The following is a 17,531-nucleotide window of genomic DNA, read 5'->3' as shown; positions in this document are numbered from 1 at the left end:
CATACCATCATTTGGGTGAGTAGAAAGCACACCAACAACTGAGTGCTCGTCACATTGATTATATGTTGCCAAATGATAACTTGCCCTTCTGAGGTGTTTTGTTTCTGATTATTGATAGTATCTATTTCTGCCTTATGTTATTTGAACTGCTGAAGTGGTAGGAGATGCTGATGAAGGGAGTAAGGGCTATGGATGATGCTGCATTCTAGGAATAGCAGCAGTGTTAAATATTTAAACCTGGCCCTAGCTCTGGTATCTGGAGTTACAGATGAGCTGTGAAAATCATAAAAAATGGGGAAAAAAGCACTTTAGAGAGGCAACCTGGGAGCTCAGTTCCTTGAACTTAAAAAGGAGATGGTGGAGAATTTTTCTGAACTCATTTGTCCGGGAAGACATGTGGAGAAAATATGGTAATAGAAATTCTTGAATTTCTATTAACATACTGTCTGAAGCTTGGACTAGCAGAAACCCGAGTTACAGCGAATGTTTTTAACATTGTGTGGCTTTAATTGTCAGAACAGTTTGCTAACAGTTGTGTTGAAATGTTAAATGAGCCCCTGGCACCGTTCTTGTTTGAAAAATAATTAATTTGGGACAAACCTACAGGGGTCAGTCTTGAACACAGAAGCTCCAGCTGGCTCCTGAGTTGGGCATTTTATAACAGTTGTGACCCTGGAAAGAAACCTGGGTTCGTTCAGGAGCATCTCGGGAAGTCTGTCATTAGTAAACTTCTTAATTAGTAAATCTCCCAGGGCCCTAGACCAGCCCTGTGCAAGGAGCAGAGGATGTTAATTAATTTATCCTTGCTTACATGCTTTGTGATGCAAATACACAAAGTATTGTTTCTGTTGAACTGCATGAAGGTGAAATTGCTTCTCAAAGCAGCAGCACGGGGTCTGTGTTTGCTCCCTTCTATAATAGCAAAGCCTCACTCTGCAAAAATAACTACTCAGGCTTTTTAATTCTCATCTGGGAAACTGTGGCTCTTGTTTCAGTTGCTGTAACTGCTGAAATTATGGGATTTATATGGATGATCAGTTGTGATTTAGTACTGGAATCACAGGTACTTATGGGAATTTTGTTTTATTTTTTTGTAAGAACATGCACATTAGAAAGAAGGCTTCCCTCCTCTATTTTCATCTGTCTCCCCACACTAAGAGGTTACTTCCTGTCTTTTGGCTGTTCCTGTTTATTTTTCCCCCCTTTCTCATGTATTAATACTTTCCTGTCAGGACAAATTTAATTAGTGGATACATGCAGGTGGGTGCATGTCTTGGTGTATATCTGCACATGCATGCATTCATTATGCTTGATTAAACCTCAGATTAAAAGTTAAAAGACGAACTGAGGATACTTTTCATATCTGAGATTTGGAGATCTCTCTGTGTATCTGAGGGTGACTGGCTCATTTAGTAATTAATTATTCTACTCAATCTACAGAGTCACAAGAGTCACAATTGTTACTGCAACTGTTTTACAGATCTGCAGCCCAGAAGTGTTGGCTACTCATTTACATGGTTTCAGCTAAAGACATTTCAGCAGCCCTGCATTTGGATAAATTTTAATCCTAAAGGGAGGGATGAACTGCTTTTAAAGCATGGAGTTGGAAAACTGGCTGGATGTCATGCTGCATGATACAGACTCTCATTTTCTCTTATTATATTAATGGAAAAACTCCTTTGCATTTAGTCTTTTGGGTGGTTTTCGTTTTTTTTTTTTTTTTTTTTTTTTTCCTTCAGCAGCCTGATGGTGATTTGGTGGTGGTGGAGTGGATGGTGTCTGATGTCAGTGCTGATGTTAAATTATGACAAGGATGCTGAAGTGTTTTGCTCTCTCCAGAACAGGCTCCATGAATGGAAAACCTCCCACAGGATAATTGTGAATAACATGCACGTATTGGGTACCCTGCGTACAAAATCTTGTGCTTATAAATACACCCTATAAACCAATAAGATTATAGAGTTTTAACTCGTTGGGAGTGTGTGTGGGGGGGAATAGGAAAAACAATTCCGGGGGTGGAGGAGGAAATAATTGGACTGGCCTCTGGCTGGCTGGCTGTATGCAGGGAATTTCAGTGCGGGGTGGAGGTACAAGACATGAACAATAAAAGAGAGAGAGAGAGAGCAGTGAGCGCCGCCTCCAAGCTTTTCCAGGAGGGGACTGGGAGCACACGCCCTTCCCGGGAATGCCGAGTGCCTACAGCCCTGTGGAACTCGGGCGTATCTCGTCGAGGTGATACCTCACTTAGATAAGAGACGAATTGCCCACAGACCGGGCGAAAAAGCATCCTCCCCCCGCTACTGTTGAATTTCTGCTGGCTGTGATGCAATGCAAATTTGTGAGGCTTTGGGCTCTCCAGCCAGCACAGAGCAGTGCCACTGACTTCAGCAGAGCAGTACTAGCTGGCACCAGCTGAAAATGATGTCGTGCAGCTCTAGTATCCTTATTCCCTGGGTCCTTATTCCCCAGTATCCTTATTTCTTCTTGCCAGTGTCGGGATTAAAGGCGTGAGAGACGGAATTTTGTGTTTGGACTGAGATGTTTATTAAGTCTTATCTATGTTAGAGTCAGTGCTACAGCACTTCTAGCTAACAAGCTAAAAATGGTGAAATGGTGATGTATCTTGCTCCTTGCAAAGTCTTTTAAGGCTTAATTGTCCAATTAAGAACTAACACCTGATTTATCTTTACTTTTCACCCCATGACCAAACACCTGTCATCTGCAGTGCGGCATTTTCTATCCAATTAAAAAAGTACCACCTATACCCATGAAGAAGAAGGTGAAGAAAGAAAGAAACCTCTGCCCTAAAACCTCCATATTACCTTATAGCTGTTAGTATATTCCAAAACTCCAAATTCTCCACCGTGTGATATTACACACGGTATTCAAACTGAATTTGAATTATGTATTCAAACTACGCACCGGTGATTCTAGTTCCATCGCTCAATTTTGGAAGCCTTCTCCAAGGTCTCAGGTCAAAAGCAGTGTTCTTTTTGGGGTCAGTGCCTGACAGCACAGAAAGTTGAAAACTCCCAGTTTCTAGGGTTCCAACACAGTGCTAGCTGAAAATGCTGTCGTGCAGCTTAGTTCCTTATTCCCTGGGTATGGAGAAGGGGTATTTTGATTTGATTGAACCTTGGCTCCTAAAAAACTCTGTGTGGGGGATGTTGCCTGGCAGATTTGGAGCCTGAAAAGCAGCACCCAAGAGCCTTGGCTCACTCTCTGCAGCCTGAGCTCCTCGTGGCTCTAATCATAACCCTGGAAAGGGCTGTGGAACTGGAAATCTGGGAATCCCGTGAGCTTGCCACCAGGGGAGGAGTTAAATTGGTAAAAGATTATCGTGGATAATGCCCTTGCCTGCCCAGGCAGGAGGGAGAGTGAGTGTTCAAGTGTTTGCTTTGCCCTGTGAACTTCCCAGCCTGTGGAAGGATGTCCAGAGGCTTTCAAATGCCAAATGAGTTTTTTTAGTGCCTCCCATTCTCTCGCAGGGTGTTTGTCTTTAAACCATGGATGCCTAACCATGCCAGGAAAAGGAGCTGAGCACTGATGACCCCCAAAACGCACTAAAGCCCCTGCAATTCATAAGAACTAGAGCTTTAGTTTCTTTCCTGGTCCCTTTTTTTTTTTGCTCCTTTCCTGGGTGTTCTTTTTTTTTTGTTTTGTTTTGTTGCCCCTTTCCTGGTTTTGTGGGGTTTTTTTTTGTTTTTGGTTTTTTTTCCCCGGTTTTGTGGAGGATTTTTTTGCCCTTTTCCCGAGTTTGTGGGGTTTTTTTGCCCCTTTCCTGGTCCTTTTTGCACTGTTTCACTGTTGCATCTGTAATGGAAAAATTGTTTTGAATCTCACTTGTGGAAAAACACTAAAACATATCTTCTTGCAGATGGGGATAGGATAAAGAAAGCTGTCTAGTTTATTTTATTTGGGTTTATTCTTGGTTTATTTTTGTTTTTGGTTTTTTTTGCGTTTTTTTTGGCCCACAAGTAGGATTCTAGTGGCTAGCAGCAGTTGCTTAGGAAAAGAGAAGTATGAAATAAAATGTAACATGAAAAGATGGGATTTCTGCTTCTGATACACAGCAGGGTAAGGACTTCCTAAGCCAAAAACTGTCTCTGATTCATCACTTGATCCCCGAGATCTGATCCCTGTGAGGCAGGGGCACTTCATTAATTTGTCTGACTCCTTTTTGACAGAGTGACCTGTGCTGAGACCTTCCAGTTATGTGTTTTAAAGGCAGTCAACCCCCTGAGGATTTCGCTGCATGCTCCCAGCCTTTACCCTGGGAGAAGAGGAGGAACACTGATTTCCTACCTTCTCTGTGCTACTTGTGATAGCACACACAAGGACCTTCTATAATTTCTCTGATTTTCCAAGACTGGCAATTCCCTCTGCTCATAGGAAAGTTGCTTCCTACCTCTGATCGCAATTTTATCTTTTCTCTTTCTGTCCTTTCCTGCATTTCTGAGTGCACCCTCCCTCATTTGATTCTTTTTTTTTTTTTTTTTTTTTTTTTGGTGGCATCTGAGATGTGGTGTTTGGGGTTTCTGTTCACTCCAGATGCCAGGAATAATTTTTTTAAGTTACATAAAATCAATCAGTGCAATTTCCTGCAGAAATTAAGTGATCCTCATGCAAACAGCCTTTGTCTAGGATAGAGTCCTTTAATTCAAACATACTTGTAGCAGGGTCAGGACTTGTTGCATGCAACCTGGTATTTGAACAAAGCAATGAAAAACAGGATTATGAATAATTTTTCTCAGAAGTCCTTCCTGTATTGTTTCCAAGAATGGACTATAGATGGTTTTTTTTTGGCAACACTTCATAGCTGTTTATATGTTTTCTCCTGTGTCTCAAGTGTACTGTTTAGAAAATTACATGTCATAACTGCCCAACCATCACTAAGCTTTGTGTAGGAACAATGTACAATATCAATCAATAAATGCACTCTTTAATTACGATTTCCTTATTTTTGGGGGGAGAAAAAAAAAAGCCAGGATGAAAGAAGTTTGTTCTTTGTGTCTATCTCAATTAATTTTGTTTATGTGTTCCCCAAGGTTGCTAGCACACTTAAGCCAGACATTGTGACACTTCTTATCTGAACCAGCACCGTTCTTATTTTTAAGGAATTTTTCCAGGTGTTCTCATTCTACCTTCCTTATGTGCCAAACAAGAAAGTGTGAATCAAAGCCCTGCTGGATTTAGATTTGCAAGAGGAAGTTGCCAAATGAAGTGACTTATTTGGGGCTCAGGAAGTGAAAGGATTAGAACTGAGAAGATGACAAGAGACCAGGGTGATAGAAGATCTAACTCCCTCTACCCTGAGTAGTGCTGGCATTCCCATAAGGAAAGGTTTAGGGAACATCTCTCTGGGATCACTCATGTTCAGACTCTCAGGGATAGGAAGGACCTGCTGAGATGTGGCAGCTGGATCCAGGAGAACAATTCCCAGCAGTGCAATATGTTGCCTCCTAAGGCCTTTGTTAATCCTAGTAGTTATTGAAAATATGAGGAATGGGACATTGAAAGTCAAGTAAGACTTGACAAACTCAAACTCAGTTTTTTGTGTGTTTTTGTTCAATGCTGTACACATGTCCATAAATTTGGTGCCCGCTCTGCAAACGAGTCAGAGCAGGATTAACTTGCTACCATGTATTGTTCTAAAGGAACATATCAAGGATCAAATGCTCTGATAGAAGGTGGCAAATTCAAGTATGTTTTCACCTAGAGAATAAACCCAGGGCATTGCTAGCTCTGAATTTTTCTTTCTTCTTTAAGGCAGTTGTTTAGGAAAAAAAGACTTAATGACTCTGTGCCCTTTGAGATGTGGAGCATCCTACTATTCCTTTTGAATAACATTCTGTCAAATAAATATGCTGCCTGTTGGCTCAGCCAGTGAGATTTGTCACAAATACACATGTGAAATGTATTTCAAAGACTTTATCTGTCAGTTTTTGAAACTATTTCCCCTCATTGTACCTTCCTGGCAATTAAGAGTGACTGATTTCCACGATAGCAATTTAATCTATTGTCTTGAGAATCAGGCGGATGTGACGTCCGCGTTTTTATCTTTCCTCTTAAATGGACAAGAGTTCCTGGCTTGTACAAAAACAAGAGATTTCAGACCAAAGCCATTCCAGTCTTGGCTTCTGAAGATCCAGGGGAACAATGGTGTTGTAGGCTGGAGGTGGAAACTGGAGGAGTTTCTTGCTCACGTGCAAGAGGAATCTCGCACAGAAGAAGGTACATTTGTTTCTAGTTAAGTCAGTGATAAAACTGTAGAGGATTTTATACTGGCAGATCTTATTGGTTTGTTTTCTGATTTGTTAGTGGCACCTGCTCCTTTAGAACTGGGGGAAACTCCGTCTGCAGCTCAGAACGGAGTGGGAGGTGGAAGGGGACTGATGGAAAGGGATTTACACCTTGCCTTTTTTCTCTGCCTGCTTTGTGAAACAAAAGGGTTAACAAAGCACAGCAGTTTCTGGTTTATTACAATAACACTGTGCATGCACCAAAAAAATACAGTGGCAAGTGTGTAATCTGAGAATAATAATGCCTGCTGTTTTCTTCACCATTCTTTGTAGTGCCATTCCCATGCAGTTGCCTCCTCTGAGCTATCTTGCAGCATTCTGTCAGTTTGGGATTTGCAGCATTATATTAGAATGAATTCTAGAATAGATCTTTCTTTTCCTGTCTTGTGTAAAAAAGTCAAACTCAGTGTTTATGTGGCTGTGAGTTGGACCTACATAACTAACAGCAATAAGAAGTATGTGTCTATACCTGAAATCTCAATTTGTCTTTGCAAAATGCATTGTCTTTAATTGGAGGGTTCCTTATGAAAAGGTGTGTCTGGTGTTCTGGCATTAATATATTAACTTTGATACATTTAAGCTTCTCTAGTTGCTTATATGATCACTGAAATTAATTTGCTTAGATGGAACTCCCTGCAGCTCTCAGCCTTAACTGTTGGTGTTTTGCCACAGAACCCATGTAGTTCACCATCTGCATGACCCTCCTATCCCATTATTAATTTTTTTAAAAGGCCTGGTCATCCTGGAGGTCGTTTACAGACATATGGAAAACAAAGGCTGGTGTTCTGGTTGTAGAAAGGAGGAGGCAATGCTAAAACTGATTTTGTTGAATGAAAATTTTCATCCTGAGTCTCTAATCTCTGCACAATTTCCTCCCTTTGCTTCTTGCCCCTTATCTCAAGCACATTATCACCCTGAAATCAGTGGATTATGAGGTTATAATGGTCTGCCAAGCAAACCTGCTGGCTGGTGCAAAATCTGTATATTCTTTCTTTCCCTTTGTGGACGTTTGGGCAGGGTGCAAATCTTGTGCTGCAGAGGTGACTTCTATTGGAGCCAGCTTGGCTGAGCCAGTCTGGGGTGTTTCTTCACATCAGGCTGGCTGAGAAATAATGCTGTGCATTGAAAGGCTTTGTGTGCAGGGTGTTAAATGAGGGAATTGGGATATATGTCTGTGTTGGGTTGCATTTCCCGTGGAGGTAGCTCACCTCCCTGCCACTAGAAGTGAAAATGTAGGCAAAGAACATTGAATAACTCTCCTAGATTACCTAGCTAAAGCAGGATGGAGGGCAGTTGAATTACCATGACTGTCTGCATGGAGTATGGCTTTCTGAAATGCTTCAGAACCTCAATGATAATTTTCTTTATAAAGAAGGGACAGAAAGTGATGAGGAGTTGTGAAACAGACTGTGTCTCAAACTAATACTATTCTAAACTGTCTCTTTTTTGATTTTTAACAGATGCTCCTCTTGACAGTGCTGCAAACAAACCTACTGCTAGCCACTGTAATCACAGGTAAGAAAACAGGTTTGGACTAGAATATAGTTTCACTATTTTTTTTGAGAGATATGAGCCCCCCCTTGCCCTTTTTGAACTGACGCAGGGATTAGTCTCACCATGCTCAAGTCATCAATAAAGTAATTCCTTTTGTCTGTTTCACTTGAAACCGGCACTGTGTTGAGTCCCTGAAGTCAGAGATGTTTGACTGGACAAGATATGGAGCTTTCCTAGTGCTCTATAGGCTTTAGTGGGATTGCAGGCAGGCACAAATGAACACATGGCATTCCTTGAAGAATCAGAACTTAAATTACCCATGCAAGGTTTGGGCTGGTGGAAATTAAACAAAAAAAGGCATTTCAGTAATGCATATAATACTACTACTACTAATAATAATAATCTGTGATCCTATGGACTGCCATGCCAGGCTTACAGTCTGCCTAGAAGCTACCAGGACATCAGTGGGGATAAATTCCAGCAGAGAAATCCCTGAACTGCAAAATAATTGCTTTAAATTTCAAGTTAATGTTGTGTTTTGATATCCAGGGTTATCAGGCGCTTCACTTCAGGAGTCATCAGTTGCCCGTTGCAGCCTTTTTGGGAATGATCACATCAAAACATTTGATGGTTCCTTGTACAATTTTGCTGGGGACTGCAGCTACCTCCTTGCTGGGGACTGTCACAAGCACTCCTTCACTCTCTTAGGTGAGTCTGAGCTGGGTTTAATCACTGGAGAAAAAGACAAAGAGTTGCCCTTTGTTAGGTAGGATGGACCACTGCATAAAAAGGGTCTTGGTTGGTGGTTTGGTTTTTTTTGTTTATGGGTTGCATTGGGTTTTTTGGGCTTGTTTTGCAAAGCGAGATTACTTCTGAGCTTCTGTTATCCCTTGGTAATGTAGTTCACACATAAATAAACTGCTGAGAAACAGGGATTTTTCTTAGTACTCCTACTGAAAAGAAGTCCTTTACTAATTTTGAATTTTTCAGGAAGATGGGGCTGAGTTAAAGCTGAGTCCAGGAATAAGAACTATACAACCCTTTAGAACTAATTTTATCTGTATTCTAAACCACACCAGTAAGAAAAAATCCCATCTTCTAGGACAGAAGGTCTTGGAATTAGCATAGGCCTCTGCAGAGTTATTCTTGGGAATGGAAATGATGATATATGTACCAAAACTGTACATGACTTTCATACCAACTGCTTTGGTAGGTGTTTTTATATCCACTAATAACTCTTCAGTGGTGGTCATAATTTAAAATAAGTTTTTACTGAATACAAATTATCCTCCTGAGTCCCAGAACTAAGAGTATTTGGTTTTGTCTCATCTCCTCAGGTGATTACCAGGATGGGAACAAAGTTGCTTTTTCTGTGTATCTCGGAGAATATTTCAATCTTCGCCTTTCTTTAGATGGAGTTGTGATGCAGGAAGACAAAAGGTACCTGTAGGAACTATTATTCTAGCAGAAAACAATCTGATGGGTTTTGTGTGTCACATGCTGAGAATTTCTTGTTTTTTTTCTCCACAGGGTTTCCATACCTTTTGCCTCCAATGGTATATTTATAGAGAAGGAGGCAGGTTATTATAAAATATCCAGCGATGAGCACGGCTTTGTGGTGAAGATTGATGCCAGTGGAAACATTCAGATACTCCTTCAAGAAAAGCACTATAATAAGACCTGTGGGTTGTGTGGCAATTTTAATAAATTCCTTGAGGATGACTTCAGAACTCGGGAAGGTAAGGTTACCCCTAACTGATTGTATTTTAATGGATGCTCTGCACACTTTTCCTGCTGGGTGATTCAACAAAGATGTTGCCTATCCAGGAACATGTTTCTACAGAACCTGTCAGGTACCTCAACTTGGTGTGCTGAAAAACTGTCTGACTAAGTCCTTTCATCTTCCTTTCTCCTAAAAGGAAATGGCTGTCACATCTCATTCCTGAGGAAAGCCCAGGCACCTGAACGTAGCATGTTTAGAAACCTGGAAACTTTCAAATGCAAAGATAAAGCTACAGGTTAATTCATGTGGGGAGGCTGGCTGGAAGAAGACCCAGCAGAAAAGCTGTGTCAAAAACCCATTGATCCAACTTCTAAATTTTAATGAATTAGCCAAGAGATAGTAAGCATAGATGCTGTTAAAACAGCAAAGATTGCAGGTTTGAGGTGGGATGCTGTTCTATAAAGGGGTTACCTTTTAATGACATTTCCCTGTCTGTAAGAGCTGTTGGATTGGGAGTGCACCTTATATCACACCAATTCCTGCTGAGAACGAGAGGCAAGACTGCTTTTGCTGCTCTCTACACCTTCGTGTAAAGACTAAGAGTTTCTGAAAAGCCCTGAATGAGACTTTGAAGGATTGGTCTTGATTTGTGGTATTTCAGAGTGTCTTTTAATTCTCAGCACTTACCTGAAGAGGAGAAGCCTGAAGTTAGGTAATACATTAATACATTAGATTGATAATATGAAGTGTACATTAAAAATAAATGATACTGAAGATAGAAAGGGAGGCAAAGCAGCTTGGAAAGGAGCCTGGCAGTACTCCAGAGATGTGTCCTACTGGCACTCAGGATACATAAGCATAGCTTCAGTGTACGGAAAAAAAGAGATCTCATGGTGTGTTAAAATGATTATTCTGGCCTTCTGTAATGTAAACAATAAGAAACAAACTCTAGTCACAGAACTGCTTGCCAGGACTTGGATCCCTTGTTGTCTGAATGAGATGAGACAGGAAGTTTATGGCTTTTTCTTGAGACAGTAAATAGTAGTAAGGCTCTTAGAAAAAGCAGGAGCAAAAAAGGAGACTGTAATGCTTTGGATTGTTCAAATGTAGAAAAGGCCCTTCTGCTGCTCACGTTTAAATGTGTTTCATGCTGCATTTGTTTTACATGCTGAAGGCTGTATCTTCTCTCTTAAAAAAAAGCAGTCCATTCACAGACACAGATTTTGGAATGTAATGAAGTCCATCACAGCGCCTCTGCTTGGAGGAGCTGTAATGCAATAGAGGTGACAGAGAAAATGTGTTCTCTGTGTCTCATACAGAAGTCACGGATTTCCTCATGTTTATTCACCTGTGTGGATACACAGATTTGTGATTTAGCCTGAAGAATAGAACTATGTGTCAGCAATTCTGCCAGTTTTTCCAGTGATACAAAAGACCTTTCATTTAAACTAATTTAGAAGGAATTAGACTGAATTATGTTTTGAATTTGTTGTATCAGTGAGGGACGTCACTACACCCACGCACTGTTTGTCTCCTTGGCAGCTCTGCTGGTTCACTGGAGCATTTCTTAACTTGATCCAAGTAAATCAGTTATGGAATAATTCAGATCACTTTTTTGTTTGTTTGTTTTTTAATATACTGTTGAATCTAGCTTCCTGGTGGGGGGCAACACAAACAGCTGGGAGAGGTAATATTCTGTAAACAGAAAAGGTAGGCAGCCTCTTGGAAGCCTGTGAAGCATTTTACCCTTCTATTTTCACTGAAGTTTTTAGTTGTTCTTTCAGGCTGATTAAATCTCCTGAATGCCAGCATATCCCAGGATGTGAGCTTGGTGTAAGGACTTAGTTGATCAGAGGGCAGCTCAGGATTACCTTAAGGTTGCCAGCAGACTGAACTGTCCTGTTGGTGTGTCCATTGCTTCCTGTTAAAAACTGTAATTTATCAGATCGGGGCCTCTGTTCTAATAAATCAAATTTCTGGGATGGATTTATATTGATAAGAGATGTGTTAAGATCTTTGAGCTTCAGGATAACATACAGTGGAAACAACTGAAAATACAATTTTTCTGTATTTTAGGGAAATAAATTATTGTGGGTTAATAACACAGTCTGATTTTTCCCTTAAGGAAGTGGAGTATGATATAGAACTTCATTTATAATCCATTTTAACTCAATTTATATTTATTTATAACTTAATTTTAACTCAATTTATATCTGGATTGTTTTTGGGATGGTGGTGAAAGAAGAGGCAAAGCACCTGCTCTGTGAGTGGATATTACCATTTACAGAGAGTAAATAAAGGAGGCATGAACAGAAGGGTGTTTAAAACTTAATGAGCACTGTAATTGCTTTTCTTTTCTCTTGATATATTTATACTCCTGTTCTATAATCTATTCAAACGTGCTGCTGTCATGATGCTCTTATGACTCCTCACTGTGTTTTTAGTGTGGAAATAGAGAACTGATGAGAATCTGATGAGAGAATAACATACATTGTTTCTGTGTACACTTCGGATGCTCAGCTATTGAGGTCCTGAAGCTCTGAATGATGAGAATAAAATTGATACCCTGGTGAGACCGAGCTTTGAAGGCCATAATTGTTAGTTCTTGAACTCCCAAAAAAAGCCTCTCCAGTAGGTTTTGGAGTTCACACAATATCCTGAGTTGAAAGGGATCCCCAAGGATCAGCACAGGACACCCCAACAATTCCACCATGTTATCCAAATGCTCCTGGAGCTCTGGCATCCTTGGGGCTGTGACCATTCCCTGGGGAGCCTGTTCAGTGCCCACCACCCTCTGGGGGAAGAACCTTTTCCCAAAGTTGCAGACACACTGTCCTTCAGACAGGCTGGGGTGCTGAGTCACTGCTGTGGACATGGTTCCTACAATAGCTCATCCTGTGGAGAAGTGCTCATGTCCTGTCCAGACTGACAAACAACATTGGTTTTATTCTATGGGCTTGCTTGTTTATTGGATATGGAAGCAAAACCAAGCCAAACCTTGAGAGCTCATTCTCACACTTTAAGCATAACTAAAATATAAAAAGAAATGTCTCGGAAGTTTTCTAAGGTTTTTGTTTAGTCTTTTGTCTGTTTGTTTTTCTCCTAGACCCTATTGAAGGGTTTCCCCTCTGCTTTTTCTTGCCAGATAAGGTCTGGTCCTTTATGGTCATTCTGTGAAGGCTTCTGAGACTTGCCAGTTGAACAGGATCTGCTTTCTGAGCTCAGCATGCCCTTCTAGCTGGTTGACAGCCTTTGCTCATATTAGAAACATGAAGCTGGGTTCTTTCTAGATGGTCAGATACCTATTTGGCCACTTTCATCCCATGGCTGTGACAATTCTGACCATTGTCACAAGCATTTTACCACTGGGGATTGAGAGCACAGGCCAGAGGAGATGACTTACATAGCATGACAGAGGAAATCTGACATAGCACAGGCAATTTGATCCTGGGAGCTCCTCAGGATGTGCACACAGCAGCAAGTTGGTGAATCCTCTTAGCCCTGCAGCATGTGAGTCGTCTCAGGGAGTGTTCTTTCCCTGCAGAAATGGTGAGGGAATTCCTTCCCAGTGAGTGAGGCTGCAGCACCAAGCTGCCAGAGCTTATCCATGTACCTGCAACCTCAGTCTGTGCCTCATAGACTTAGCACAGGATCATTGAGGCTGGAAAAAGCCTCCAACATCAAGTCCAACCTTTGGCCAAACACCACCTTGTCAATGAAACTGGGGCAGTAAGTGCCACATCCAGCCATTTCTGGTATTGCTGTGATGGATGCTTGGATGTCTAGCTCATCCTTGAAGTCTTTGTGCAAAACAGATCATTCAAAATCAACATGGGGATGCCACTCCATCATTTTGTTATTTGTGCATGCCACACACCACACACACTTAGTATAGTGGAAGGTAAAAAAGATCCCAGCCCAAATTAATCCAGCATCCCATTATGTTTTTCTTGGCACTGGCAGGAAGCAGGTTTCTGGGAATCTGGTATCCAGATTAAAAAGATTTTTATAATAAAACAATACCCATGGAGAATTGTGGATAAAGCCTGCTCCAGCAATGAGCAACATCCTCCATCCTTAAGCTCCTGAAATACAGAATACATGATGAGTATAGATATATTCACAGGAGAGTCAATAAAAGTTAAACACATAGAAACAGGCAGTATCTTCAAGGAACAATCTGATATTTCAGGTAATGATTTAATTTCTGAAATAGTGTAAATGTATATGACTGAATATGTGACTTCTCAGTGTGTGGTACCTGGCACCAGAAGCTTTTAAAGCACATTCCAAACTCAGTGATAGTAGTGCAGATAATAAATATTTTATTTGTTTGCCTAAGAAAGTAAACACAAGTTTAGGTCATCTGAAATAGGATTTTATTGGCATTTTAAAGGATATCAGTAATTTGATTTTATGCAAGTTGAATGCTTTTGTTTAGGCTGAGTCAATCCCATTTTCTTACATTTTCAATTGGAAGTAAAGGGACTAGATTCCCAAGGGAATTAGAAATGGTACAGATGAAGATGACTTGTGTTGAGGCTGTCTTTATTTTAGGGCATTCATCTGAGATACCAGAAATCTGCATTCCTAACCCCTGTGCTTCATTAAGGGTCTAGGATTGAAGTCAGACATTTCTATTGTGAGGAGTGTGGCTACATCACTAGGCTATAGAGTTTTGGAGATGACTCTTTCCCTCTCCTGTTCAATATTATTGATTTTATATTCATTGATCTGGAGTGGGCAGGAAAAATTTTAAAGCCCATGACTTTATTTGATATCATTAATTTGATGCAAACTATGGATCAATTTTTGGGCAGCCTTACCAATAGTTTTGCTTGTCTGGAATCATGTAAAACTATGTTAAAAAAGCTCCCAAAACAACAAACAAAACCACCCTCACAAAAACCCCCCCCTTACTGCTTGATAAATAACCAACATGTTAAAGTTGGTTATTTACCAACTGAGACTCTATTTACCAGTTAAAACTCACAAGACTGTATTGTCTTGACCAAATTCTTGCATTTATTTTATAGATGAGTTAACAGAGCCTGAGAGTGTTATCTGATGGGCCTGTGGCCATATGGAAAATCTGCAGGAGGTCAGGATTCTTGCTTCCCACTGGGTGCCTAGAGCATGAGGGGGTTATTCCTGATGCTTTACTTGCCTGACAATCAGTGTCAAAGTAAACAAGTTGGTGCCAGTTTCAGATTTCAGAAGGAACTGGTGATTGGAGCCTCGGATAATCATGGTGAGCAAGGATTTTGGGTCAAAAATGGCCATCACCAATCTGAAAATCTTTCTGAGGGGAGACAGATAGGAGGGCAGAAATTGGAGCACTAAAGGCATAGCCCAGCAGGACACCCTGGAGACCCTGCCTGCTGCTCAGGTGGTGGGGACTGGCCCTCTCCTCAAACATCTCTGCAAGGTCACGGGTGTTGTAATACTTCTGGGATGTTAGCAGCAGATGGGATTTGTGTTGTCCTTTAATATCTGCCTCCTGAACCCATCCTGCATGCTAAAAGGAGATTCTACCCCAGTTGGCTGCCTGGGGGTCTTGGCATTTGAGCTGCCAGTTTACCTACTGGGATCTGTACTGTGGTCCATACCAGGCACTCCTTCTTCAAGCACTTGTCTCCAAATCCTTTGTTTTCATTATGTTTTGTGACAATTTCTATTTTCAACATGTTTCCTGTAAATCTTAGGCAAAATTTAAGTGCTTTAGCCAAAGTCCCACCCAGGCTGCATGGAGGGTTTCTGGGTGTAGGGCTCTGATGAGCCCTATGAGGGAGTGGTTTCTGCAGAATCTTGGGTGCTTCCAGGAAGAAGAGGCGACCACAAAAGGGACAGAAGGCAAAACAAAACTCTGCTGTGCAAGAGATGAGGGCAGTCCTGCTGTGTGGTGGGATTGCAGTGCCAGATTATGTTGACAGCATCACCTGCCCACTTGAACCCCAGATTATTTTTTAGGCTGTTGTGTTGTTCCCTTCCACTTCCTTTCCTCTTCTCCCTTCTCCAGTTGTTCAGCCACAGGAAATGGAGGTGTCAGATGGGAAAGGCAGGGGTGTTGGCAGCTGCTCTTTACCCGGAGCAGTCAGATGTACCAGAGATATTTCTCCCTCCCCACTTTTCTTCCTGAAGTCTCATCAAATAAGTGAAGTATTTAGGTTGGAAAAGACATTCTAGATGATCAAGTCCAACCTTTGAGTGATCTGTACCCTGTCAACTAAACCAGAGCACTGAGTGCCATGTTCAGTCATTCCTTGAGCACTTACAGGGATGGTGATTCCACCACCCTGCTCAGCAGCCTGTTCCAATGTTTGACAATCCTCTCCAGGAAGAATTTCTTCCTGGTGTCCAACATGAATCTCCCCTGGCCCAGCTTGAGGCTGTTTCCTCTCATCCTGTCCCTGTTCCCCGGGAGCAGAGCCTGACCCCCCCAGCTGTCCCCTCCTGTCAGGGAGTTGTGCAGAGCCAGAAGGTTCCCCCTGAGCCTCCTTTTCTCCAGGCTGAGCCCCTTTTCCAGCTCCCTCAGCTGCTCCTCACAGGACTGACTCTCCTGACCCTTCACTTGAAGTGTGAGTCATAGAATACAGCAAACAAAGAGTTAAAATCACATAATGTAAGTGTTGCATAAAAGAACTGCATAAGGGGTATAAAGTTACAAGCACCACAGAAGAAAAAAAAATTAATGGAAGGAGAGAAATGAAAAAGCAAGTGATCAGTATTTTAGGGCCAACAGTTGTCCTGACCTTCAAATCTTAGCCTGTGGGTGAAGGAGCCCCCAGGGGTAGCTGCCAGCAGGAATCCTGGTCTGGATGTGCAGCCAGGGCTGGAGAAACACTGCTTCAGAGCAGAGCCCAGCTCCTGTTTCACACCTGCTAGGGCAAGGCTGCCTTACTGCAAACAAAAGGGAATTCAGCACCTTGCTCCTCCTCAGGCTGGCTTGTACTGCTGCTTTAATGTTTATAGTATGTGGTAAGATAAAGGGTTGTGTTCTTCTCATTCCTGCATTTCTTTTTGTGTGCCAAGTCCTGGCTGCATAGATGAAAATTTTGTGTCTTTTATCCCCTTTCCATGGGAGTCTTCTTCCTTTGATATCTGCTGTGGGCCTAATACATTTAGAGGCTTTAAAAGCCCCTCATTTCTAGCAAAAAAGTCTGCAATCTTAATACCTCTGCCTTGGCATTCTCAGTGCAGTTTTCATGACTACCCCATAGTTTAAGAACAGTTTTAGTGGTCTGTATATTCCTTGTGTTTGTACTAAACAGGGAGCTCAATAGAATCTTTATTATCTATACATGTATATATTATTATATATTCTATAGATGTATTTAGGAAGAGTTTCTTTTGGTTTTCAGATACCGCCAGGCTTGTATTTCAATATATCCTCTGCATCAGAGAATGCATCAACACTGGCAATTGATATTCTCACAGGCACCACAACAGAGTTTTAAAAAACAACTGAGGGTCACAAAATTGTTTAGTAGCAGGTATCCACAATAGGAAGCAGAGATAGTCCTGGAACCAGCAAGGCCATGGGTGTCAAAAGAGGGTGGAGAAAACATTCCCTCTCTGGGAGGATCCCCCTACTCAGAAGGATGGAGCAAGAGCAGCAGAAAGGTAGTTTGCATCTCCCGGGAAGTCACAGCCATACAAACTCTTTCAGCTTTGCTTTTATGTGGACTGGATGTAAATCTTGCTAAGCCTGGGTCAGGATCTGCTTGTCCTGGGACAGGGGAGTGTGTTTCAGGATACCTTACCCAGGAAGAGGATGGGCCCAAACCATGATGGTGCATGTTAAACTTCTTTGCACACAAGATTTAGTTTTGGAAAGGGGAAAAATCAAGGCTAGCTGGGATCAAGAGTGCTAATACTTCCTTTGATTAGGGAAAGTAGCTGGGTTTGTTTGCCTCTCTAATATGTTTTGTGTTTTATTGACAACTTTTAAGTGGTAAGAAAATGTGTAGGTGTGCTTTGGTTTCTGCAGATTGTAGCTGACCAGCAGCAAC

At 41.6% G+C, this 17,531-nt stretch overlaps 1 protein-coding gene across 1 annotated transcript in view; it reads left to right on the top strand.

Moving 5' to 3' along the window:
• The first annotated feature begins 6,107 nt into the window (after nt 1-6,107).
• The window catches only part of VWF (von Willebrand factor), a 121,595-nt gene continuing 110,171 nt past the window's right edge, over nt 6,108-17,531 (top strand). Inside the window, exons 1-5 of the mRNA XM_014880933.2 lie at nt 6,108-6,234; nt 7,763-7,817; nt 8,346-8,504; nt 9,134-9,236; nt 9,327-9,535. Coding sequence (XP_014736419.2) covers nt 7,763-7,817; nt 8,346-8,504; nt 9,134-9,236; nt 9,327-9,535 — 526 coding nt within the window. The 5' untranslated portion in view covers nt 6,108-6,234. The remainder of the gene's footprint in view (nt 6,235-7,762; nt 7,818-8,345; nt 8,505-9,133; nt 9,237-9,326; nt 9,536-17,531) is intronic.

Source organism: Sturnus vulgaris, chromosome 5 (genome assembly GCF_052056855.1).
Source record: "Sturnus vulgaris isolate bStuVul1 chromosome 5, bStuVul1.hap1, whole genome shotgun sequence".
NCBI classification, from domain to species: domain Eukaryota; kingdom Metazoa; phylum Chordata; class Aves; order Passeriformes; family Sturnidae; genus Sturnus; species Sturnus vulgaris.
This window is presented reverse-complemented; position numbering and strand designations above follow the sequence as displayed.